This window comes from Dromaius novaehollandiae, chromosome 2 (assembly GCF_036370855.1).
Source record: "Dromaius novaehollandiae isolate bDroNov1 chromosome 2, bDroNov1.hap1, whole genome shotgun sequence".
Lineage (NCBI taxonomy): Eukaryota > Metazoa > Chordata > Aves > Casuariiformes > Dromaiidae > Dromaius > Dromaius novaehollandiae.
The window spans coordinates 35759241-35786568 of NC_088099.1; the positions used below are offsets into that span (position 1 = coordinate 35759241).

At 35.9% G+C, this 27328-nt stretch overlaps 1 protein-coding gene across 5 annotated transcripts in view; it reads right to left on the minus strand.

Annotated features, from left to right (window-relative positions):
- Positions 1 to 354: 354 nt before the first annotated feature.
- The window catches only part of PLCL2 (phospholipase C like 2), a 118591-nt gene continuing 91617 nt past the window's right edge, over positions 355 to 27328 (minus strand). For 4 of the 5 annotated variants that reach the window (XM_026103790.2, XM_064506229.1, XM_064506227.1 and 1 more), the window contains 3 exons: positions 27025 to 27100; positions 10230 to 10339; positions 355 to 1621 (listed from right to left, as the gene is read on the minus strand). In XM_026103790.2, the coding sequence (XP_025959575.1) occupies positions 1442 to 1621; positions 10230 to 10339; positions 27025 to 27100 (366 nt within the window). In that variant the 3' untranslated portion in view covers positions 355 to 1441. The remainder of the gene's footprint in view (positions 1622 to 10229; positions 10340 to 27024; positions 27101 to 27328) is intronic. The other variant, XM_064506230.1, reaches the window with a different exon arrangement.

Sequence of the window (27328 nt, forward strand, 5' to 3'; positions counted from 1 at the left end):
GCACCTTCTAAACTGCTTAGAAGCAGTTAGAACCCATTCAGTTTGACATTTAAAAATGCAGGTTCAAGATGTGACATTTAGCATGCAAATTGTTTTCATCTTTTTTTCTTTAATTTTATAATGACTAGAAGATATTTAAGTATACTGATGTTCTTGGGTAGAGCTCTGTTGACTTTTACAGGACTTTATATACACAATCTGAATGCAGAAAAAAGGTCTTCAATCAGTAAAAGAAAAAAATAATTGTAGAATGCATGTCTTGAATTCTAATTAAAACAATGCTTTTCAACAGACATCAGCATCTCCGCCTTTTTCCCACAGCTGAACAAAAACTGCATTTTGATCTCTGTATGATTGTTTGTTTTTCTTCAAATTTATTAGCTTGTGTAATGATATAGTCCATTTTATTGTTAGATCAGAAACAGGAAGAGAACACTCTAGGTTGGTATAGTCATTTTTACAGTGAGCATATTAGCTACAATACCATTATCTAATGTTGTCAGAAAACGAAAACAAACAGAACCAGAACAGCAATTTTTTTTGACAAACCTGCTTATTGAAAGATCACCTATTCTGTAAAGAAGAAAATACTTGAAAAATAAAAAAGTTAAAATTTAGTTAAAAGCTTTACTTGTCTGGGAGCAATCTCATAAAACTTTTTTAATGTGAGCACTTCACTTCACAAAATGAAAAACTATTTACAACATTTTGCTTGCAGTTTGGTCACATTATCTACAAACATTTGCAGAAGATCTTGGGCAAAATAGGTATGTATCTTCTTCTGACATAGGCTATCAGACTGATTGCACATTTTCCTTTTACACAATGGCTCTCCTACAGTGCACTGAAGTCAGTGATCACTGTCTAATTACATTCTCATTTTAATTCATGGCTCAACAACAAAATCAATACCACTTCAAACCAAAATATCTGAGCGGCTGAATTATATACGGGGTTAAACACGTGGACTCTACTTCTTGGACCTGATTTTCAAAAGTTAGGTGTAAATAATACACCTCATTAGCACAATTCCTGAATTGTGCGTAGAAACAAAGGAACTGCACGTCTAATTACTTTGAAAATCAAGGTATTTTGTCAAATTCTGCAAACTGATTTCCCTCTAGATACAGATCATTAACAAGATGTTCATTTCCCTGTGGCATTACAATGAACTTTTCAGCAAGCTATTACTGAATCACAGTATCTTTTACATATATACTATGTTTTGGCCAATAATCTAATTTCCATGTTACACAATATCATTGCCTTCACAAGCAGAATTGCTACATACATTCACAGTTTCAACAGATTGTAATTAGCTTCTCCAGTTGTGCTTTAAAAATTCCAAATATTTTCCAACAGTAAGTGCAAAGCAAATGTCCTGTGCAGCTACAATTGGTCACAGAGTTATAAACTCCATAATAATGAGAACAGCATTCTCTCATTCTCCATTTTCATCACCTGCTTTTTCAGGTATGACCTCAAGGCTTCGACGGGGCTTTGAGATTTCTGCATTTTCAGTGCCTGGCTTATTGAGTCCACATGAAAGAGTGGCATAATGGATTTGTTTCAGGTTCTCCAATGCTTCATTTTTAGCATATTTGAGAAGATCAGCTTGTCCCTGTAAGGAAAAAAATGCAGTTAGAACATAATGGGATTCACTTTTTTCTCGTTTTCTTCCTTTTGCTTGTTTCAGACTACTGGTACAGGTGACCTGCTCAAAAAAATCAAAACTGGATTACTAATGGTTAATAGGAACCAAAGTCCTTGCTTGCCCTGGAGCCAACTGTTTGGATAAACAAAGAAAGAGGGATCACTTCTACCTAGTAACTTTTAACAAAGTAATCTGTGCTGTAATTTTAACCCATGGTGACTATACATGTTTATGCATGGAGAAATCTGTGAAGGCTAATTTTTACACTTAAGGGAGCAGTTAAACTCTGTTTTGAGGGGTTTTTTTGTTCTTTAAGGTTTTTTCCCTAGCAATTTGATTCATTCAGTAGAAGCATGGCAAAGAATCAATGACTGTCAAAACTTGAAATATGAAAAGAAAGGCTGGGAAGCAACATGCGCAAAGGGTAGTGACGACGAAGACTTCACAGGATTGTCTGCAGTTCTGAAATATCCCTCTTCACTTACAGTCTTACTCTTCATAGTAATTAAGTAAAGCCATACTGCCCCAGAGTAGGTGATTTGGCTCTGTATTGCATTATTAGCTATTCCATCTCTTCCTATTGATTAAAGCCCTCTAACAGCAACAACTTTCATTAGCAGTCTAAGGACTACCTTTATTGCAGCCATTAACTGCCTACCTTCCCGTACGCAATGGCCCAGGGAATGAACAAGCCTGTAACATGTGGTGAGCATGCATGTCTTACGGACTAACACAGAAAAGTTCACAAACACTTGCAGAAAGGCTGCAAAGGCAAAAGTGATTGTACTGGGTCTGCACTCCCAAAGAAAAACTGCCTTGTGGCTTACAGAAAAGCAGAAGATGCTTCAAAAATAGCAGATCTTAAACACTGTCATTTCCAACAGATGGGGAGGGGGAGAGTCAAGAAAGCCCAGGTACTGGGCTTTGAGTCCTTGAGACTCTCTGGTCTTATGGAATCCAATAAGGTATGAACACTGACTGCATCTTTTCCTGTAATTGGGGTATTCACATCTTTCACTGGTAAATTTTAGTTCCTAAAATTCAGACATTTCCCTTGAAGAGATGATGTCTCTTGTAGAGACATAACAACTCTTATAACTCTCTTCCTCTGCCAAATGAAGTGGAAGTCCAACTTTACCTTATGATTTCAAAAGTAAAAGAGGAGAGGTGGAATGGCAATCAGACAAAAACATATGTGCACTCACATTGTGATACTTTAGTCTCACTTCTTTAGCAACTCAGAATATAAATACTATGTTATGAAATGAGCAGAATTACTTGTTTGAGACACACAAATTGAAAACAAACTGGTTTTTTTTCCCAAAGAAATCAAACTGCCAACCCCTATCTAAAACTGCAACAGCTGAAGTGTTATTTCTGACTATGGGGGGGAAAAAACCTGGAATTTGACCAATTGTAGCACAAGCTTCAATAATATTTTTTGTCTTCTAAAGAAAACCAGAGCTCCTTTTTTTTTCTAAATCACAATTTTTTTTCAAATTAACAAACAACTAAAAGCTAATTTAAAATGCTCCAGCAGACTAAATGAGTCATATCTGGAGTGCATCTGTTTTTAACTCAAGTTCCATTTTACATGGATTAGTAGAATACAGTTTTGGAACTTTAATCAAGTTGTTTGTTACAGGCAGTGCTGGTAGCGACAGTCTATTAATAAGGTTGCCTAAAACATCCCATTAAAAAGAAAAAAATCTTTCAGTTGCTTATATGCTTGCAAACTTCAACCACTCAAGCTGAAATTTCCTATGCAAGATTTTTGCCACTGTCAGACTTTATTATTATTACTGTTTAATATTATTATTTAACCTCAACCATATGGTTCATTCAGTTCTCAGCACAAAGACAGGAAAATGCTGTCACAATTTTTTTAACATCCTTCCATCCTTCCCTTCACTCCCACTTCAGGTAGGCACTTGCAATCAAATGACTTAAGGAAGACACAGTTGTGGATCAAAATTGTGAACTTTTAATAAACAAAAATCAAGTGGTTACTACAATCACTCAGGATTTCATTCCCAATCATCCTTCATCCCTTGACAGCTCCAGCACAGACAGACAATGCATATTCCATTCCCACACAGTAATAAACATAAAGTAGAAGAAAAAGCTGGATTTTCCCAGTATGGCTTCTCCAAGTTGGGCATTATATTTGAGAGCTTGAAAGCCTGTGTCTTATCACTGACACTTGGATGCCAATGAGGGTAGTCTGAAAGCCAGACTGAAGGAAGGGAAGGAGGGACTCTGGACAAGAAGGGGATGTGAAAAAGGAGGGGCAAGGAATATAGGGAAAAGCAAAGTTCAGTATGCATGTTAAAAACGCAAGTTGTAGACACAGTGAACACTGTTAAATGGTAATACCAAGCATTTCAAAGGCGGACATTATCAAAAAGTGATCCAGATGTGAAAAAGATTGCCCCAAACCCTCAATCATAAGAACTCAAAGACCTTCTTTCTAGTTATAGATCAGATGTCCCTTGTCCAAGGGCTCTCAAGATTTAGTTTCAATTCTTCCCATTTTATGCATTTAGTAGCTTTGTGGGATCATGATTTTAGCAGTAGGTGTTTGATTCAAAAATAAAGTTAATAGTAAAGTGAGTTGACTACAAACTGGAACACAGGAATCTCTCAACTCTATGGGCTTCTCAGAGGCCTTTCACCTTCTTTCCAGCCCCAAATGGCAATTACTTGCTCTGAAAGTCTGTATTGTGAAGCCAATACAATTAACCTGTCAATGGCTCAAACCCTAGTCAAGCAGATTCATCATAAAGGAGTACAAGAAAAATTACATTCCAAGGAACATAGCAGCTCTCAGCTAGCCCAAAAGTTAGGTTGCCCATAGAGACAATTCAATCCTGGAATTTGGAGCAGCTGCAAAACCAAACCCATATAATATTACTGGCTATATGGTAAGGCTGGTTTTGTCAGCCTTTCACCTCCTCAGGTAAGTCAAAATGTAAATGAATGTAATTCTTCAAATCTATTGCCCTCTGGAAAACATGCCACAGAACTAGAATTCCCTCCCATCCCTTGTGGTTAACAGGCAGTTTGTGACAAAGAACATGTGGGAAAGGGAACAATACAGGCCTTGCGTACCACAACTGAATAGCACCGAGCGCACTGTCCTCACGGCAGCAGACTGCAATCTCTGTTACTTTTATTTCACAGTACTTAAAATTCACTAATGGAAAAGGTTACAGAGCTGAGTACTATATAACATTAATACCTATTTCACATATCGATGTTTATATCCTTTACAAAATTAACCAAACGTACCACAACATTTTGTAGGCAGATGTGGCAAAGACCATAAAGAACATCAAAGAATGAAACTGATATTCATTCATAAGCTTTTTAAAAGTAAAACCCCAAAAGGATGTGGATTAATGTGGAAGTCCAATTCAATATCCTTCATACATTTCTGTTCTCATATTACCTGCTTCAATTACTCTGTTTTTTGAGGTTTTTCTTTTAAATAAACATGGAGAAGTCACATTTTCCTTTGAAGCTTTAAGCTAAGAGGCAGCATTTTTATATTACCTGAAAGGTAATTAAAAACAAAACCAAAATGGTTCCTATCAGTTCTCATGTCTATGAAATGAGATACCATATCAGAGCCAATCTGACAGAGCAATAAATTAGAATGTCTCACCATAACTACTTTTTTTTCTGGTATGTACTCACTCTTCATTTTTCATTACAGGTTCTCCAGGGAGAGTGTGAATGTTGAAGTAAAACTGTACAGTTGACTTTTGAAATAACTGCGTGAGCAAGCCCCCCCAAAACTCCCAAGAAACTCCGTCACTAATGACTGGGCCTTTGCTCAGTTTCTGGGAGCCCAAGGCTCATATCAGGAAAAGTAAGAATCCTCTATCATCCCTTTCTTGAAACACTTCTCTAAACAATGGGCTGTTAGATACAATGGGGCAACATCAGGACACTAGTAGATTTATATATTTAAATTAAACTGGGATATGGGAGATCTTTTAAGTACTTACAGGACTAAGCAGAAGCTACCAGATGTTTTATGAAGGCACGTAATGCAGTGCGGCCTGAATCCACTTGTAGATTTGGTCCATAACATTTACATGATTTTTCAAAAAATATATTTAAGAAGCTGCATCCCTGTAAGTGTCTTGAATGTTCCAATTATAAATACATTTATAACAATAATGCAGATGCATGACCACTGTCACTACAGATAACAGATGCAATGAACTGCACCATTTGGGATGTCTAGAATGTAGAAAGTGATTGATGTTGTCTAACCTGATACGTCTTCATGTCTAACAAGTCACAGCTGAAATTATGCCCCTAACAAATGCTTGAATTAGGAGTCTCATCTTCCTACATACACAAATCCCCATTTAGCAGACCACTCAAAGTACTTCTATCGAACTTTCTCTACATGTTTAGAACAGCTTTTTGTTACAGCAGCACCAAATTTAAAGGCTTTTCCTCTTCCCACTGGCAAAATTCTTTTTTATGGGCACCTCAAATTCTGAGCTGTGCACTGTTTTTTCAAACTCTTGCTGTGCAAGGAAGGTCTGTGACCAGTCTATAAATTGTTACAGGAGTTGTTTGTAGGAGTTTGCTTCAACAGTATTTAGAGTGATCTTCATTTTTTCAACTATGCACTCTTTCCGCTAAGAAACGTGATTATTTAGAAAATATGAGTACTATCAGTCTGAGTAAAAATTTTAAAAAATTAAATTACTAGCAAATGATCTTGCAAACTGCCTATGTGAAAAGGAGGAATATTCTAACAAGGTATTATCTCTAAGTCTTCCAAATAGGCAAAAAAAATCACCAGAACATACTAGATTTACTGTAAGTGATGTTCTGAAGTTAAACAAATATATATTTGTGTGTACATGGAGTGAATAAGCATGGGAATACATGCGTACACACATACACAGGTTGAACAGAGTGATTTCAGCTGAATTCATACATATTAATGATAAATTTGACCATATGGCTACAGATTAGGAAGGATAAAATCCTTCAGAATATTAATACACATGCACACGCACATAAAACACACATACATATATATTTTAATAAATACTAGGTGTTCTAACAACAGTTCCTCTAGAATTAAACTGTCAATTTTGTTATTTTATCAAACTTCCCATTGCATCAACTGTAGCCCAAATGTCCCAATTAAAAAAAAAAAAAAAAAAAAAAAGATCAATGTGTACCTTGAGGGTGAAATGCAACTTAATTGGTTTGGAAAACACATCAGCCACACCACATGAGCATTCTTCGACTCCTCTGTGAGGGAGCTGAGGCTGGTGCTCATGCAGAATTATTTGGTAATGTTCAGAGTCCCTAAATCATAGCCAAGAGACCACGTAAAATATTACTCCTAATTACAAAACGAGTAAAAAGTTAAACTCATCCAAGCATGGCCCTTCAGCATGTTTGTTGCTCAGTTGTCTTGCTTGTTGAATAGCAAAATTTGGGGCCACAGAACAGACAGAGTTTTACTATTGTGCTATTCAAGAGGGAAGTTAATTTGAAACAGGCAGGGAACACAACAGAAAAAAAGAAATTCTTAAGATGACCTCATAGCTTTTTATGTCCTGCTCAATTTTTACTCTAAAAGAACATGGCTTTTACTTTCCATTCCTCATACAGTTTTTAGAGAACTGGAAAAATGCAAATGCAAAGGAAGATAATAATAGATGGAAACTATGACTGCAGGTCTTTTCCTCCAAACAGGAATAGTAGTGTCTTAGAAACTGATAAACTCTTTCTACTTAATTATGTCAGTCAAGACAAGTTATGTGAAAAAAACTCTGGTATTTCCCTGCTGAGAAGGGAAAACTGGCTAACATTCCTATATAGTATTTATACAAAATCATGGAAGATAAGATTTAAGATTCCAAAGTTAAAAAATATTAAAACAAAATAAAAACATCAGAATAATAAAGTCTGTCTTGCTATAAATCATTTGTATCCATTCTAAGGGCTACTAAAGATAACAAACAAAATACACTTTTGCAGGTATACTTAAGATATCTTTAAATTAGGATCAAAAAAACCCCTTAAATACAGTAATTTAATATAGTTTTCAAGATGAGTTGGATTAACATTTGATGAGTCCTGAACGGTCACCAATATTGTAGACTTCCAGGACAATTAGCTGAATGACACATTAGTAATTTTACATTTCTAGCTACTAGGATCTACAATACTCAATAACCTGATGGCAGAACAGAACTGTTTCATACATCTAGTGAACAATACCACCAGAATTTCCATGTAAAATGTATGAATTTAGCTATTCCTTGCTAATTCCTTTTTTCTGGATTCAAAATTTTCTCTAAATAGAAGAAAACCTGCCTCAACTTATTCTGAGCAAGTTTAATTTTGTTTTCACATTCAGTAATCTGTATGTATGAGAAAAAATAATAACCTGGCACAGATTTTCTAATCAAGCCTTTAGGGACTTCCCTCACCTGTTTGTTATTTTCAATTTTTTCCATTTACAGTTGGATTTATTTCTGAAGCTTCTTTCACAGATCACCCTTTTTAATGACAAAGTACTACAGCAAGTGCACTAGGGATACTCAGCACTGAAGTTTGAAGTTTCTGAAACCAGTTAAAGCCTATAATTAAGAGCCTGGAATGAAAATGTTCAATGTGTGCTACTTCAAGCAAATCACATGGCCTCTCACTTTCTGTACATCTAAAGGCAAATAACAATGCCTAGGTCAAATTTAATATTTGTAAAGAACTTTTAAGATGTAACAACATATGTGGGCATGCTGTAGTAACACCTCCCGTTAAAGTTTGGACAACAGGCTGACAAGGTATCTGGTGTTTTTTGGTAAGATATGAAGTAAGGAACAAATTTTACCTTCCTGCAGAAGCGTGGAAAGTAAATCTGGAAGTTATAAAAAACAAAGAAAAAAACCCCCAAACACAAAGCCAATGTTGAATAGATTTTCCCAATAATCTATTCAAAAAGAAGGCCTTCTAACTCCTAATCATACTATTTGTAAGGCTATGTGCAAAAGCTCTTCAGTGCGCCAAGGAATCAGATCTACCATGGGGGTTCTCTGATTCACAGTTTATGCAGAAATCATGATTCCACATTTCAGTTGCTCATCAACTGCAAACCCTCCCCTCCACCAACCCATATGCTCTGAATGGAAAGAAGAGATGAAAGCTAACTTAGTGCTGTTTGAGGCAGCATTAAAATAGATTTGACTATCCAAATTGATATCTGATACCTTTGACAGAAAAGTAAAGAAGGGATAATAATTTATTTCCTTGATATTTGCTCAAACCCACTGAACTGACTCTGCTCCCTTTGACCTCCTAAGTAGTATAGGAATTGTGCTTGACTCATCCTGCATGTTGTCTTCAGGAAATTCTGCTCTAGTAGAGGAAAAGCGATAGTCTGGTCCTTATATCTTTAAGCAGAACTTGCAAAATAATTTTTAGAATTTATTACCCGTACACACTGAAACAAATTTAACCTCTTTTTGATTCTCCTCTGCATTGGACTTGCGCAGTCTAATACAAGGAGAACTGGAACACCAAATAGCACAATGAAGAGCTTAACGTTACATGAAAAGTGGGAGGAACACCTGTATATTAATGCTTTTCTATAGTGGGCCACTGTAAGGAGAGGTGACAGGCAACTTTATTTTCAATACTTAAGAGAAATAAAAATTTTAAAAATGTGAGAGAGAATAGAAATTATCTTTATAATTAAAACAGATTTTAAAGTTTAATATAGCAATAAAATATTTGATTGAGTGGGAGAGAACTCATTAGTAGATGCAAACACAAAACTTGAAAAATTTGGGCTAGAAGGATGGTGTCAAGGGAATAAATTAAGGGAGACAGTTTTGCTAACTTTAAAAAAGTTGATGTACTCTGCTGAGATGAAAGACCATAAATGACAGATCTGAAAATTGCTCTGCGCTCTAGTTTGCTGAGGGTCTATAGCTGAAAGCTTTTCTATACTATATCGCTTCACATCGCGTCAAAAAGTAAGCAAGTGTGCTTGACAAAATGCAGAGAGAATCTCCACTCAAATATACTCTAGTCTTCCAGTCTGGAGTATTAACACATCTTATACGTACCATTAATTACCATTCATCACTGACTGCAACAGCAACAGCCTCCTTTTTGTTCTTCTATTTCTGCATAAACCTTAATAGTCTTACTCCCTTTCAAATCACAAAACAGGGTTTAAACAGTGGCATAGCTTCCTCTAAGCCCTAGTAACCTCACAGAAATCAATACTCATTGTTTTAGCCATATATTCAAGATTACAGTGGATGCTGTTAAGGTCAAAAGGTTATAAGAAGAAAACGTCAGAGACAAAAACTAAGTGAAACAACCCTCCTGATGATACAAAAGACGAAAAATTCACATTGACAGTCTGCTACGTTTTCAAGGTATACAAACTAAACTCATGATGATCTTAAAAGTAAAGAAATCTAGTTGAACTATGACACATAAAAGTGACCAGTAACAACATTAGAATGTCAGTTACAAATGGAAAAATACAATAGCTATCCAAAGGAAGAAACATTACCTTTAAAATTGTAATATTCCACGTAAAACTTTCTACTGATTTTTGCAGTTTTCTTTCTTTTAAGCCTTCTCTTGCTCCTATATTGTGCAGGTTTTCATGAAACTCCATTGCTGTGAAGAGTAAAAGAGGAATATAGTATCTCTTTATTTTAATGCATTTTTGTGATCACAGAGTTAGTGACTTGAAACTACTAAGGCAAGGATAAGAAATCTGTAATAGTAAGAGAGTATATCAAAGGGCAGTGAAAAAGCTTCAGATATTTTATTCTTCAAGCACAAATGTATCTGATCTAGTAACTTAAAGTTATACAACATGCCAATACACATAGGTATCTCTACACTGAAGTCTACACTGAAGTACCTGTTAGGTCATTGCTGTACAAAGATGTAGCAAGGAAATTTTTACTATACAAAAATACTGAAAATACTGACTATATGAAAAATTGAATTTGTTCCACTGTATGTAAAGGGTTTTTGTGAGTTGCTACAGAATAGAAGGCAGTAATTTCATGAAATGTATCTTGACAAATTTATTTTGTGCCTTGCTCTTATACACACTAAATTTACACCACAGTTGTCCAACTAACAGCTTGCATGCTGGGATCAGCCCAGAAAACAGCCTTCTCACCTTACCCCTGAGTAGAAATGGAGAAACTTTGTGAAGGAGGAGCACAAAGCAAACCACCAAGCACACTCTACTATGCCCAAGTAAGCTACTGTGTCCATGTAGCCTGTGGCCAACAATCTCTAAACCAAAAAACCTGCTGCAAAATCCAGATTATTCTGACCTAAACAAGGAGTAGTGTGACCAGAGCAGCAGATGTATCCCAGTGAACTGCACAGATCTAACTTCAAGAACAATTTGCTTTCCTTGCTGATATTGCAAGTATCATAAATATGAAACATACTGTTTCTTTCATACCAGGGAAGTAACATATCCTTCCATGGATACATACAACACCCAAAACGGATTACAGCAGTTCTCCTATGGAATTATACATTAAACTGTGCTCCAAGGATCTCCATCAATAAAAATATAAATGGGTATCCGGAGGGCAAAATTTGGCAAGTGGGGTGTGACTTACACCTATGAAATTAAAACCAAGTTATAGCTTTGTTCCAAATTGCAATTGTAATTATGTTCCTTCAGATCTTCTATCTGTCTAGTGAGTATATGTGCTTCAAAATTTACACAGAATTAATTATCATGGAATAAACATACAAACTTGTGTTGATTGTCAATCCTAAATTAGAGTAGGCTTTTAAGGACATTATAGTATCTATTTTTCTTTGTAATCTCATGTATATGCACATATGTAATTATATGCATATAAATAAACAAATATATAAAACTAAAAAGTGATTCATAAATTCATTTTAAAGACAAGATTGTTCTTTTTAGCTTTTCTTACGTTTTTAATTTGACTGCAACAAATATAAATGCAAATATTTCTGCTGAATTAAACTACTGTATCATTTTTATTTCAAAACACTTCTCCATTTGTCTGACTGAGTCTCTAAACTAACCAGACCCAGCTAAACCACTAGTATTATATTTCCCAAAACCAGACCTCTAAGCAGGTGAAAAATTAAAGTTCATTCATCCATCATTGTTTCCAAGTATCTATTTTCCATTCAGATCATGTAAAATAAACCCTCACAGAAAGATGCATAGATCAATATTCGTGACCTTGCATTTCTAGAGACACCACAAAATACAAATTTTCTTATCTGCACCAGCAGTTCTCAAGCTATACTGACAAATTTTAGAGTTCTGTATTCAGTTTCTCAGCAAAACAAATAAATTTGCAACGTGCAGAGAAAATACACAGGTGAGCGGCAGAGGCACTTGTAACCATCTTCTCTGCACTAATACATTCAAAAACAAATGGGAATGGAGGTAGACAACAGCTCATGCAATACATTTAAAGAACAGCACTAATGATCTACTAATCTCATTTCCATGTTTATAAATATTCCCCTTCAAATCCTAACTCATAGGTACTAATGATCAATAATGATTTTAAAATGAATGCTGAGCATGATCGATATGAAATTCACTGCTTTGCAAATTTCAGATTATTCTTATGTATACGATGTAACTAGATATTTAAACAGGAAAACCATGGTGACACCATATTCTGCTAGCCAGAACAGCTCTTTTTGGTACACTGAATGCCTTCTGTTGTGATCCTGATGCTTCTTTCTATTCTTGCTATGTTTACATTTCTGTTCTGTAAAACACAGAAGCAACCCAAGTGATCTAGCACATAGCAGAGATTCTGGAGAGTTCCCTCAGACCAGGGAAATTCTCCGTTGCCATTTTCTCTAAGAAATGTCAAAATATGCTCAGTAATAGACAGAGATCTGCATTTAAGGCATTCGGAAGAGTAATATAATATAAAAAATAAATTAATTATTCTATGGAAGAGTAAGATGATCTGTGTTACTCCCTCCTTTGATGAGTCTCATATATATGAGAAGACAGCATGTTTCTTTCACAGTCTCAAAAGAAGAGATGCATTTCTTGAATCAATACTTTCAGTGTTATCTATTTATTGAGGGTCAATACCAAACACATAGACACGAATGCTAACAGTATAGAGTTGAATAAAATTTCCTCAAAGGAAGATGTAGGAGGAATCAGGGCACCACGGTCCCTCCTGAACGTCCTCTGTATCATTCCAAAGCGCACTCCAAACTGCTCTGTTCAGTAGAGTTGGCTCATTTGGCTACAACGTGTGCAGCAAATAAATACTGCAAATGAAGTTAGTTTGTGCAAAGACCATTCAGTGTCAGCCAGAAATCACCCCCCATTCCTACCCTTCTTCAAAAAGGTCCATCACAGACTAGCTCTTTATGGCATCTTAGGCTGCAATATGTAGCACCATAGGATATCTACAAAATTAGAGAGCAATTTTATTAACTCTGCAGAATAGCTTAACATCCCTAAACCAAAACTACTGTCATCATTATCTAAAAACAATTTAACATTGCTATAGTGTTAATCTAACATTAAATGGAGAACTACATCTCTCAGAAGGTTATGGAAGTGATCTGTCTAAAGATGGAATCTCTGGATTTAGGAGACCAAAAGAAGGACTAATGTAACAGGCATGAATCTTCCACCAGAACATCTCTGCTTCCATCTCCAAAAATACAATTTTAGCAATTGTCAGCAAAGATACTCATAATAACGTGTACAAACTCTACATTAGATAGTTGTAAGATCTGAAACTATGTCAGGAAGGGACACAGGTAGTTGACTTATCAGGTAAATTTGTAGAGTAAAAGCATTGCAAAGGGCTGAGAAAGGCTCTGTAGAGTATCTCTGTGGAGAGAGACCTGGTTAAATGAGATCTGCAGCAAAAGTTTGGCACTAGGGAAAATTACAGTTGGGTGGAGAGAGAGCTTATCTCACCCTGGGAAAAGTCATCTATCTGTAATAGATTTGCTGATCCCATGCACCAGTACAGGCTGGGGGCTGACCTGCTAGAAAGCAGCTCTGCAGAGAAGAACCTGGGGGTCCTGGTGGACTGCAGGCTGACCATGAGCCAGCAATGTGCCCTTGTGGCCAAGAAGGCCAATGGTATCCTGGGTTGAATTAGGAAGAGTGTTGCCAGCAGGTCGAGGGAGGTGATCCCTCCCCTGTACTCAGCCCTGGCGAGGCCACATCTGGAGTACCGTGTCCAGTTCTGGGCTCCCCAATACAAGAGAGACACAGAGCTACTGGAGCGAGTCCAGCAAAGGACCACGAAGATGATTAAGGGACTGGAGCATCTCTCATATGAGGAAAGGCTGAGAGAGCTGGGACTCTTCAGCCTGGAGAAGAGAAGGCTGAGGGGCGGATCTTATCAATGTATTTAAATATCTGAAGGGAGCGTGTAAAGAGTATGGGGCCAGACTCTTCTGAGTGGTGCCCAGCGATAGGACGGAAGTCAACAGGCACAAACTGAAACACAGGAAGTTCCATCTGAACATGAGGAAAAACCTCTTTAGTGTGAGGGTAACTGAGCACTGGAACAGGTTGCCCAGAGAGGTTGTGGAGTCTCCTTCCTTGGAGATACTCAAAACCCATTTGGATAGGGTTCTGGGCAATGTGCTCTAGGTGACCCTGCTTGAGCAGGGGTGTTGGACTAGGTGATCTCCAGAGGTCCCTCTCCACCTCAACCATTCTGTGACTCTGTGATGCAGACTTACTGAGTAAAAGTCCTTATAGGACATAACTGCATAAAAATCATCAGCTTTACTTACTTCTAGAAATAGGTGAGATACCAGTGCTTCTGAATAGCTCATGAATAACAACTACATCATCTAGTAAAGTTTTGCATCCTGGTTTGATTTACACAGTTACCAACTATACTACCAGAACTAATTTAATTAATTAATGCAGCAGAAAGACTGGAATTTAAACCATCCCATTTGTCTTAATGCTGGAAAGAATTTTCACTTCAACACAACCACTAAAGAGATGATATAATCTTGAGATGTGTTAGCACTGTTCCAAGCAAACAGGTTGCTACTGATTAGTGACTTAAAACCTGTCATTTGAGCTCAGTTAATTGAGGGAGCTCAGTCCCACTTCTGAATTAAAATGCATTGACCTACTCCACCTTAAACAACCAGGTTTTACTTTGTATTTGTTTGAAATACATGTATGGTCATTGCTGCAGTTTGCCTGACAAGTGCTAACTTGTTTAACTGTGGTAACTCTACTATCTTGTGATAGCATCATGGGGTTTGAAATGTGGTTACTTGGTTCACTTCTTAGTTTCTGCTTGCGGAAATATCAGGGCACAGTCTGCATAAGCTGCAATAATATAGCTGGTCTGGTAACCCCCTACCTCAGTGTAAGGGCGGGCTAGTTGATAAAAGCCATTCAATTTCCTAAGTGTTTGCAAAACAAAATCACTTCCATCTTCCATGATATGGTCCAAGTCTTTCATACTAAAGAGTAGCTTTTCAGCGAATCATTCACCCCAACTATTAGAATATGTTGTGTAAACATATTCTAATCAATATGACAAAACATAACAGAACAGCAATAGCATGATTCAAGAGCAAGCTCTAAAATTGAACAAAATGCTTCCAACCACTTTTCCCATTCATAAAGATTTCACAGTGCATCTTTCTCCACAGCATTTAAAAGCATTTTCATAACCAATCCTTCAGTACTTCCAAATAATTATTTTCCCTACTTAATGCAGAATCACTTTCTGGTTCCCCAGTGAATGCAGATTAGTTTAGTTTGAATTTCATGAAGTCCAAGCCTGTCTCTGTCTCTGTCTTTCTCTCTCTGTCTCTCTCTCATAAAACCCTGAAGCCCTAGAATGTATTAGATAGATCTAATGCTTCTTTATACCTCCTCGAAATACCTTATCATTCAAGATGCCTGTCTGAAATTTTATATACAACTCTTCAACCGTTTTCAATAAATTCAAACACCATAAGGAAAAGAGAAGTGCTATAAAGATGATGAAAGCAATAGAAGCTTATTTCGCCTGAGAAGACTAATAAAGATTTGCTTAGTTAATCTAGCAAAAACAAAACCAAAAGAGGAGCAATTGTTCTCTGTAAAGATGTCAGCCAGGTAAGATTTTGGGAAGTCAAAGCGTCATTTCAGCTATGGGGCAATGTTAGTATGCATATCCATCAATAAAATAGGAATTTACGTACAATTTACACCATTGTAGAGGTGGTTCTGTAAGCAGTCTTGAAGAGAAGAAAATTACTCCAGTCAATCTACCCATATTCATTTTAAAATAGAGCTTGATGTGATCAATTTACAAAAATGGTACCTGGGAGTAGACTTCAGGACCTTCCAGCTCCGTGTTTCGGTAGCCATCCAAATCCTCGACCAACTGCAAAAGCTGATGCATCTTACAAATAATATTACATGGCAGACCACAAACTTACATAGTTTACGCCCAGCATATTCTGATGGGCCAGACAGAAAGCTGAGCTCTGCCAACTAAACTAAACAAGAACTGGTATGACAGTTTACATACCGGAGTGTCTTATTGTTACGATATATTTTAGAAACAGAATCTCTTTCTTAAATGAGAAACTATACAAGGCACTACAACAATCTTGACTAGCTGATAAGAATTTTGAGCCATCACTTGTCAGAATAACTGCCAGATTAGAATTTTAGGTTTATTTTATGGTCCTGAACTCAGCATCAATATTTTAACTATCACAAATACGTTTGGAAGATACAAAAGCTTTCATAACTTTCATATGCCCATGAGCTTATAATATGCATGTTATTTTTTTGCTGGAGCAAGGAAATGCATTTTATTGCTGTCCTGTGTATTGGATACATTGGTTTTGTAGTGGCAACATCCTATCTTCAGGGGAAAAAAGTTCTACTTGGGGATAAGTTGCATAAACAACATTTTAGATACTATTAAAGGTCACTCAACTTCAGCCGTATCCAGCTTGGGAAAAGTATTTTCTTAATTTTTTCGAAAATGAAATAACCTCTTATGAAGTTCACTGTCCTTAATTATTAAGCCACCTTAAGTCACTGAGCGATATTTATTTTTTGCTTTTTTACAATACAACACATGAATCTTTGTTGGAAAACTCTAATGATAATCCCATTTTTACTAAAATCATGATGCGAAATGAGATTCAAACTTGAGGAAGAGAACTTGAGTACATGTGTGCATCGGGGAGCACTTTAGACTGTTTGGAACTCTGGAATTTATTTGTTTTTGTGAGAGTTACTATCAAAGCCCTAACACATAAGCTTAGTTTATAGAAAAAAAAATCAATTTCTTTAACTGAGAATTGAGATATTGTTTTTTCAAGGAATCCTTGCAAAACAGTCAGTACAACACTTGCTGTATTATATTTCTAAAGCCAAGTTTATATGTTACATACTAGTTTGTCTTCTTTGATGAAGGCTTTTTCGCCAAGAACATGATTTACAATATGGTTGGGACATGATTATAAAGCAGGTGGGCTTCTTTTGGTATACGTTATTTCTCTTAACAAAGAACTTTGCCACTGAAATCATCATGGTGTAACTTTGGCAATAAATGTAAATACTGAGTAGGCCTAATATAAAACGGATAGCAAAAAATATTCTTCCATATCTATATAAAATACACACGGATAATACTGTATGTAAGCACTTACTTCAGCCAGGCTAAAAGCATTTTATTTCACTCTTTGTATATCACTTTGATTTAAAAACAAAAGAAATATTTTTAAAGAGTAATAAATGTGTAATAAAAAATTAAATAAACATTAAATATTTTTTAAATGCAAACAAAATACCAAACAGCTCTTGATGAGCTTACCATATACTGCAACTCCATTATTACGTACACTCATCTCTGATGCTTAAAAAATTTCTGTGAAAAATTTGCATAAACAGATTTGTTCTTTACAAGAAAAGAAATCCAAGAAAGCATTTTATGCATGGACTTCTACGCTGTATAGCTTAAACAGTAATATAGGAAAGGTAAGAATTCTAAGAAATAACTTAACTTGAAGTACCCATTTCCACACATAAATATTTCATCTGCACATACAACTGTTACACTTGCTCACGTCTTTGAAAGCCAGGACTTTAATTATTTTTTATAGAACTAATTATGTTTCTTAATATTTTTCTTTCATATAATATTTTTCTTTCATTCTTTAAACACTCAGGTACTACAGCCTCAAAAATAATTTCTTTGTTAGACAAGATTTGTCAGAAAAGTAATCTGAAAAAGAGTCCGGTTACCAGATCACATCTACAATAGATCAAATATGATCTTACTGGAGAAGCAACAGAAATCAATATATCTGTAAATCCTCACATATTTTGCTTGTACACAAAGCTTGTGTGTCAAAATACAAATCTTCCATACAAAGATTTAAAATAAACTTTAATAAATTTTTAGTCCACCTCTGTATTATCTAATTATCACTATCGCCTGCAAAAACTGAGTCACAAGAAGAACAAGGCTCAGAACCTCAAGTACTTGCAAGTACCTACTTCCCAGTGAAGTCCCCCAAAACATTTAGGTTGTATCTAGCAAATCAGAATTTCTTTGCACATTCTGGGTGTGCTGCATTTCAGCTTCAAGAATTTCCAAGTCTGAATTATTTGCTTTTGAAATACTTGGATTAATGCTTGACTAAATAATGCATTAACTAAATTAGTAGGTCAGTATTTTTTAATTATTTCTACCTGTTTGGCAATGTTCAGTATCTCCTTAGGACGTGGAACTGTTCTGCAAACACCAATAACCATATACTACTAAAAATACATTTTGGTGCCTACTGTACCCTTATGTTTTAGAAACAGGAAAGACAAATCCTCTGCCTGAGACAGCCTTCTTACCCCAACTTTCCAAATGCTAATGGCATCACAGCCTGGCTAAAGCCATCCTCCGCAAGGAGGAGATTAATATTGTCTTTTGACTCAAGACTCATCCAGTTCCATATTCAACCATGGTAATTCAGTTTTCAACATCAGACACTTTCTTTAATGCATAGGCACCACGAGGACATAACATGGTCCAACAACCTGACAATTATTTTATAAGCCACTGCCAGAAGGGATTCAAAGTAGCTGCAGAACCAAACGTATGCTGTTAGCAAGTTACAAAGAGGATATCTGAACATCCAGACTCAATCTAATTAAACTCAGTTACTTCCAAAGAAGTTCAGTAACCTGCTTCACCTTCCTCAAACACTTTCAAGGGCACTCCTACAAAAACATTAGCTTTTTAGATACCAAAGCCAACGCAACGTGTATCAAATTACAAAACAAACAAAAACCACAGACAAACACCTTTGTGTACCACCACAAAAAGTAATCCTACAAAATATATAGAAATCAGGCCTTCATATACTAACATATTTTCTAGGAAAAGACAACTCAATTCATCTGTGAAAACTTTCATCCACAAGGACACTCCTCCAGGGAGAAAGACAGACATTTCTAACTGCAGGTGAAGTTAAACTGCCACCATGTACCAGAATGAAATCGTTGTTAATAAAGAACCAAAACTCAGAGTTAAGAGGAGGGAGAATATTTTTTCCACGGACTACTGTTTCCATCTTTTACTTATCAACTCTGACCCTCAAGGGAGACTAATAAATCTAAGAAAAAATTTCCTCATTTTATTGAATGCTAGAAAACACACACTTAGTAAAGACGTTGATTTATGGCACATTATAATTTCTCCCACTCTTCAGTTCCTGCTAAGCCCACATTGTTTCACTGGCAATAGTAATTATGATCTCTTTCTGTCCGACAGGAATGTTACTTTTCCTTTCCTTAATATCACTTGCTGTTCTATAAAAGCTGGCTACCTTTTGCTTTCAAATTGTCTCGTTAATACAACTAAGGTAAACCCAGAGCCATTTCCCCAACCTGTATTTAGCTTTAATTTGTTGTTATTCTTTAAGATGTGAAAAAGGGAATGTATATCTGAAAGCTTGTCCATCTTTCTGAAGTACAGCACTTCAACTAAGAAAATATATTACAAAATTTGCCTTCTGATCATGCTGATTATAACACTTCTGCTAATTCTGCTTTTTCTTACCCTCAACTATGGATATGTTTGAACTGCTGGTCCTAATCAGCAGCTCTTGTACTTGTTGTGTTGTCACATGTAATACAGATAGCCTGACAGGGAAATAAAAGGAAACCTCATCCTTTCCTATTATTTTGGATTGGATTGTAGTTAGGATAACAAGGCAGCCCTTGAACAGATTCCAGTACATAAAGTGTCTGATGTATTTTTGCACTGTGGTATCTCATTTTTTCATGTACTTCTGTATATCTCAAGGGATATAATTCATCTTGCCTCTTAAATCATTTTAGCAAGTAGAAGATAACTGCTAAAAAATATGAACTACAAAATAATATCACAGATTCATTTTGTAAATATTTCTATACTAGACAAAGACTATTTAAAAGTAAGAGTCTTATTTTAGTCTCCTACAACAATATTCTGATACAGAATACGCTAAAGAATATACTATATTCTGAACAGCAAAAAAACCAGCCTTATGTGAAGGGGTAAACTCAGGAGAACGATACAGAAGTCTGCATTAGTGGTGTTTGCCCTCTAGAATCTTGCAAGTTCAGCAGTAAAAGATACATCTATATGGCAAAATAAACTTATAAATGAAGTTTAATGTAGCTACCACAGAAGAATGCTAGCATGTGAAGAAGGGCAGCATGGGCTTTAGATGTGTTAACAACAAGAATGCAGTCTCTAGTCTCAAAGAACATATTTTAGCTATGATCATATGCTACAGCCTATGCTATTGCATCTTCATAGTCACATCTGCTAGCACGTGCTGGAAGTTCAATGGATGACTATCTGAATTGTGAAGATAATGGTGAGATATATTTACCTACGATATATTTATCAAAGAATGACAGTACACATATCGTCCTCAGAGAAATGACAGGTGAGTTTCAATCTATTCTCATTAATGTATTTTTGAATGGCGGCAGCTCAAATTAATTGATTTGTTAATCAGACCATAGCATTTTGGATCAGAAACTGAAAGGCAGGAAGAGGAAGCTGGGCGCAGAAAGTGAGATCATCAAGACCATCGAAGAAAGTACACCAGATTCACAGAAAAACCAAGACCATACATCTAAGGTATTACAGTGAGGTATGAGAAGCAATAAATAAACAAATACTACATGACTGGAGAGAATAACAACAGAGAGAGACTTGAGCATAAAAAAGAGAGACCTATTCAAATGCTACCTAAGTCCAGCTGTTCGCTTTTTCTTTCCCAAGGTAGAAGGTGGCTTCATGAATATTCAAGGCACAAGAGAGGGACAGAAATGCAGAGCTGGGGAGTGTATGCAACCACAGCATAGCATGAGCTGCTGTGGAGCTGTACTTGGAGATGCTTAACAGAAGAAACAGGATGTAAGAAAAAAGAAAAACGACTGAAAAATTCAGAAGCAGAAGAAGAACTGCTTGGGGCAGAAAGACAAACGGGAAGAAAAAAGGTAGAAAAAACAGAGTATAGAGTTTAAAAGGGGACCAAAAAGCAGGTAAAAATAAAGGATGGAATACAGAAAGTAAGTTGGAGGACATACAAAGAAATGGATTGTCATGAGTTTGCTCTTTATTTACACCTTTCCTTCACGATCAGAGATAGGTTATTGGGCTAACAGACCTTCAGTGGGATGCTGTGCTTGTATGGACAAGTATGGAGAAAGAATGTGATAGCTGGTATAGAAAAAGTGGGAATAAGGAGAAAGTAGGGTAAAGTAAGTATTTTAGAAGCATTGAGACAGACTCAGAGAGGCCTCAAATTGCTATTTCAGTGATAGGTGATGTCGGAGTTTTTGTGATGTCGGTAAGTATTGCACCTTGTTTACTTTCAACAGCAAACCTCATGGAAAATATACTAAAGGATCTGATTCTAAGATTTAACTTGAAGGTCAGTGTGGCCTACTGATGCAGTTAAACACATCTGATATTGCTCAGTTATGAAGTGCAATGGTAATGTGTAAAGCAGCATTTCTTCACTACTCTCACACACAAAGTGACAGTTTAATGCAGTGGCTTCTAACCAAGGGTCAAGACTCATTGATGAAAGCCAGTACTTCAGAAGACATGGATAATAAGTTCTGCTGGACCTGTGTTAACTCCACAGTACCCAGACAATGAACACTGCGAGTTTTCTCTTAGGTCAGGCTTAACTACAAAAATGTTGGAACTGATCTAGCCATTCCTTTTCACGGTCTAAACAAAAGTCAATTGCATGCCTACATATCTAATCAAAATGGCTCATCATGATTCAATTGTATCAATTTCTTTTCCTCTATTAACGGATTATCCAACTTGTACAAAACACATAACATGTAATATTATTTTTCCTGCATGTTTTAGTGGACTCTAAGTCTTAAACCAATTTAGGCTGTAAGTAACGGAAACAAGTAATAAAAGCAAAAGCTTTGCTTAGTTTTGCTGAAAGGCATCAGCAATAACACTGCAGAACTGAGAGATACAGCTATTTGAGCAAAATTCCTTTTATTACTTTACTTTTCAGCTACAAAAAATGTTTCCAGTGCTTGGTACAGCCATTATCGTAAGTTTTTTTTGCATGTAGCTCAGACGTAGTGCATAGTGTGCACCGTGTTCATCTTTGACAGCATCCAGAATGTCTGACTGATCCCTTTCTTGAAGCTGTATCTGACACAGCTTACAGAATGCTTTGCAGTAGCCATGCAAGTAGATTTACTCATTTTTGTCTCTTACTACTTGCATCATTTAATAAACTAAGACACTGATGTTTTTGTCACTGTACAGACAGAATAAACTAGACAATCCCTGCTCCAACAACTTTTAATCTACACATAAGAAAAAACAGAACAGATGGATAGAGTGGGGTACTCCCACTCTTCCACAAGGAAGCAAAAAAAGTTACTTTGGTGAAGGTAGTAGGAGGACATGTGTCAATCTAGCTAAGATGACATTTCTTGTGGGAGAGTTTTAAAAAACAATTCAAAAGAAGTATCTTTGTAGATATTTAGAAGGAACATGTGGGACAACATGATTGAAAGCATGATGGTGGCTGACAATCTATCAGGCAGTGGAAACTTGCTACCAAATGAGCAAAAGCAAGAATAGTAAAAGTGCTCGGTCTTGATATACAACGAGGAGAGAATGGAGATATCCATACAGGGAGTGATATCATCAAAGTGACAGCCAGGAAAATGATGTACATGAGGAAAAACTGTAACTGTCAAACTCAGAGAAAAGAATGCTAGAGTTAAGATCTGAGAAGATCAGGACCTGAACAAGAGTTCTGGCTATGCAAAAGACTAGGAAAGGTTATAGCTCTAAAATTGTGCAGAAAGTGAAGTGGTGGATCCTGATTAGAGGAACTGTAAGGGTTTCGTCGAAGATGTTCATAAAAGAGCTTCTGTGACAAAAGGGAAGATGTTCACAGGGAATATGGAGCAGATTATAGGGGCCTTTTTTTTTGCCATCTTTGTCTTAACACCATATATCCACAAGTTTGACTTACATAACTGTGGTAAATTTAAAATAGAGTCATAGATCTGAGTTATCAGCATATAGTGCTGGAATTTATATTTGTGGATGATATTAGCAGTAACTTGACACTGTTAGTGCAGTAACTTCACTTCCTAAATTACAGTAACAGAGTCTATTTCTTATAAGTATTGTCAAGGCTTTTTTTTCCCCTCACACGTTAATTTATCCTTATTGACATTACACTTCACATGCTGTTTCAATTCTCGGTCTCACAAAATCCGTCTGTAACTTTCCATAGTCAAATTTAGACTGACTACACTCAATAATTCTTTGTCACCAGCAAACTTTGTTCACTCGCTACTTGCCCCCTGATCATTTAGTGAATACTGGGAATATCACACGTCCTTTTGAGCTCCCATGGCTGAACACTAAAATAATTCCTAAGCTTCACTTCTCATTTAACCAGTGATTAGCTCCAACAGTACTTGAATTATAAAGCAAAAGAATGCAACGTGAGATTCAAAAGAGAAGTACAAGAATGATGCAAGTTGGGTATAAAGAAGGCCAGGGATGGCATAAGGTTACCTTGACATTTGAATTCTTTGTTCTACAGAAGATACAGAAGCATTTCAGGTCTTGCAGCAGATCAAGGAATGGACTTAAATTCCCTTTAGCACCTACATTTTGTTACGCTTGCTGTATGTTCAGCTGGCTTAAAAGCAGCAAAATATATGGCACTGCAATTACTTTGAAGTAATTAAGATTTTTTCTTAATTACGTTAAAGAATGAAAAGTACAATGAGAATCAAAGCAATATTACGTTTCTATACATTTTTATTAGTTATTGTATCTAAACTGCTTTCAGGAACTGCTTAATTAAGACCAGAACGTGTTGAGCTGAAATTAATATGCCGAACTGAAGAAAACAGAGAAACTTCTTGTTTCGGTTTAAATTTAAAGAACTAAAACGAGGACAGGAGCTTAGCAAACAGTTTAATGTTCTCTCAGAATAGTGAAGAAACTGAATTCTGAAAAGAACCATATCAAGAATCATATCCTTGCTTATTCAACAGGCCATGAACCTAAGTGAGAAATGATTGTGCATTTATTTCAAAATTAGTTCTGAACTTTGAGAAGGACCAAAGTCTTACACTAAACTTAAATTAGATAAGGTTCAATTCATATAACAAGCCTGTTTTGTCCACTTAACAGATTTTTCTTATGAGCCTGTCAATGACAATATAAATTTGCTGCTTACTGGCAGCTTATGAGGACTTATTCTTATTTTAGCAGCTTCTTCACTCTTTTCAGCCACAGGAAAAAAACCACAAATAATAGCGTAACTTTGCTTTTTCCTTATCAAGAAACTAGTTAGGAAAATGTATAATCTTTTTCTCCAAATTAAACAGACTAGCATCTACCAGGATCATGAGATCAATTAGGAAGAAAATCTTTAAAAATCAATGCTATAAAAAGGCAATTTAATTCAGCTCATTCATCTTAAAATGTAGCTTGACCCTGCAGAGTTGAAGCTGCCCTAAGCAGCAGGATCTATTACATAATCCACACTTTCACTTATGTCACTATGCTGTAGGTTTCTTACCTAAATAAGACCAAAATCTCTCTTCATTATTTAGCATGGGTATCACTAAATTCTTAAACAAAGGAGTCTTTCATCCAGCTGCAATTTATGTAAAATAAGGTTGTAAGACTCAGGAAGACCAGACACATATAACCTAAATGGAATCTACATGAGCTAGTAGAAAGCAATCTTTTCTAAAGAGCAACAATTCTAAAAATGAGGTAAAACAGATGATTCATTTTTGCCTTGCCTCTAACCAAGGGAGCTAAACTGCTTGAGATACTGCTGTAGCTATAAAAACCATGCCACGCTATCACCAAAAGAATGGGAGAGGATTCACTTAAGTCTACTAGAATATCTCCCTATGGTAGCACAATACGGTTTTGAGTTTAGCACTTCAGATAAATCTTTATATCTAGAAACAAGATATGTGAAATAACATTTTGTCACTCATGATTTTTTATGATTACTTATGTTTAACAGCTTAAAATAAATAGGACAAATTAATTTTTTCACATGACATGAAAGTATAGGATGGCACAAGCTTGTGGGACTATACTTTCATGGAACGCATGCTCAGTGTTTCAAAGTCACTAGGGTGCTTAAGGCAAAAATATTTCTTCTACTGAAGTCATACAAGATCAGTTACTATCATTTTTGGAAATGCTGAAACCTTAGATGAGTAACATCGCTCTAACACCTTTTAACACCCTATCACATTAAGGAATTCTAATTCTAACATGCACAACAGAACTTCCAAAGATATTACTTCTCTTCCATGGGTTCTTCACATGACAAATAATCACTTCTTTCCAGAGCTGCATATAAAATGAACAAAATGTAAACAGCCAGTAATCTGCAGAGAAGTCAGTAATATTGATTGAAAGTATATATTAAGTAGTTCTAGTCTCTGACAAACTACAGAAAATCCACAGACACACTAAAAAGTTATTCCTTACATTTGGCGAATTTAGGAGTCTAAACAAGAAGATAGAAATGACCTACTCAAAAGGCTTTGAAAGCCAATCGGCTGACATACAAGAATCCAATTTATAGTAGAGCAGCAAAGGGGATCAAAGAATGGAAGAAAAACATGGGAGATGATGAGAGCTGCAGGAGGCTGAATATCACATATATAAAAGCATATTCGTGTATAAAAGGCTTTTGTCACCTGAAAGAATTTGCGCAAGAAATGACTGCAGACACTCTGACTGACAACATGTTGACTCTCTGTTAGACTTCTTGTTTCTGACACAAAATGAGATGCATCATTCCTCTGAGCAAACGTAAAATGTTGTTTAAAGAATACTTGAGAAAGACCAAAAGAAAACCAGCAGGATTAAACAGCAGGATCAAGGATGCTTTTCAAATTAAGAAGGCAACCTTCAAAACTCAAAGTTGTGGCCAAATGAGAAAAGTAACTACAATATATCAGGTGAGTAAGGGCAATTTGTGAAAGGATTAACAACTAACAATAAAATCTGTTTCAAAATATTCAGAAACAGAAAAGCTTCCAGAGAATCTCCCTATGTAAAAGGAGCATTGAGAGAACTGAACCATTAAAAAGCTAAAAATAACCCAAATAAACAAAAAAAATTCCCCCCCCCAAAAAAATAAAAGATCTTTTTGCAACTATGCAGTTTGAAAAGACTGCCACACAAGATACATGCTTCAGAAGGGATTCAGCATAGATCTGTCTCAAATGTAAGCATCAACAAAAAGAGTTATAGTCTGAATAGATAAAATGAGAAGTAACAGATGAGCAGAACCAGATGATAGTCACCCAGAAGAAACCCAGGGATGAAATATCTGAACTACTATCATTTAAGGCAAGGTACCTCTCCAAGGCTCTTAAGCTACCATGAAATAAGAGGAAAAGTTCTCACATGGGAAAAGAGCAGATATAAGTAAATGGTTAAAAGTCTTCAGTGTGAAGGAAGATCATTCGCTATCTTTTCTGTAATCATATGTTTACACTGGTAGACATAAATATATTGACAAGCCACTGTATTCATGATTTCCAAAGGCTAAGTATATTTCTATGGATCTCCAATTTCTATGATTTGAAATATCCTTTCTCCGTTATTGTACATGACTAAATTCAAATAACCTTATTTTTTGCTACAGTTGAATACATACATTCAATTTATAGTTCTGGGGGAAAAAAAAAGAAAGATGTAGTAAGTTCTTTATAATATTTTATTTAGAAGAAAGCTTGTACTTACCTGCTTTCTGACATTGCACTATCTTCTCATATAAGCTATCTGCATTTTCAACTAGAGTCCTGATGGTCTGAATCATCTGTAGAGAAAATTAATTAAAATGCACAGAAGTATCAGTAAAATGTAAATGATGATGACAATTTTTAATCTAAAAGACTATTACATTTGAACCAAATGGAATTATTGTTAACATAGAGAATACATTTGTTTTCCTCGTTGTGACCAGGCGGATGAGTGCTCTGAATGTAGCATAATGACATAATAAATATGATTCTTTTGTGCACGGACCTGTGAACACAAAAGTAAG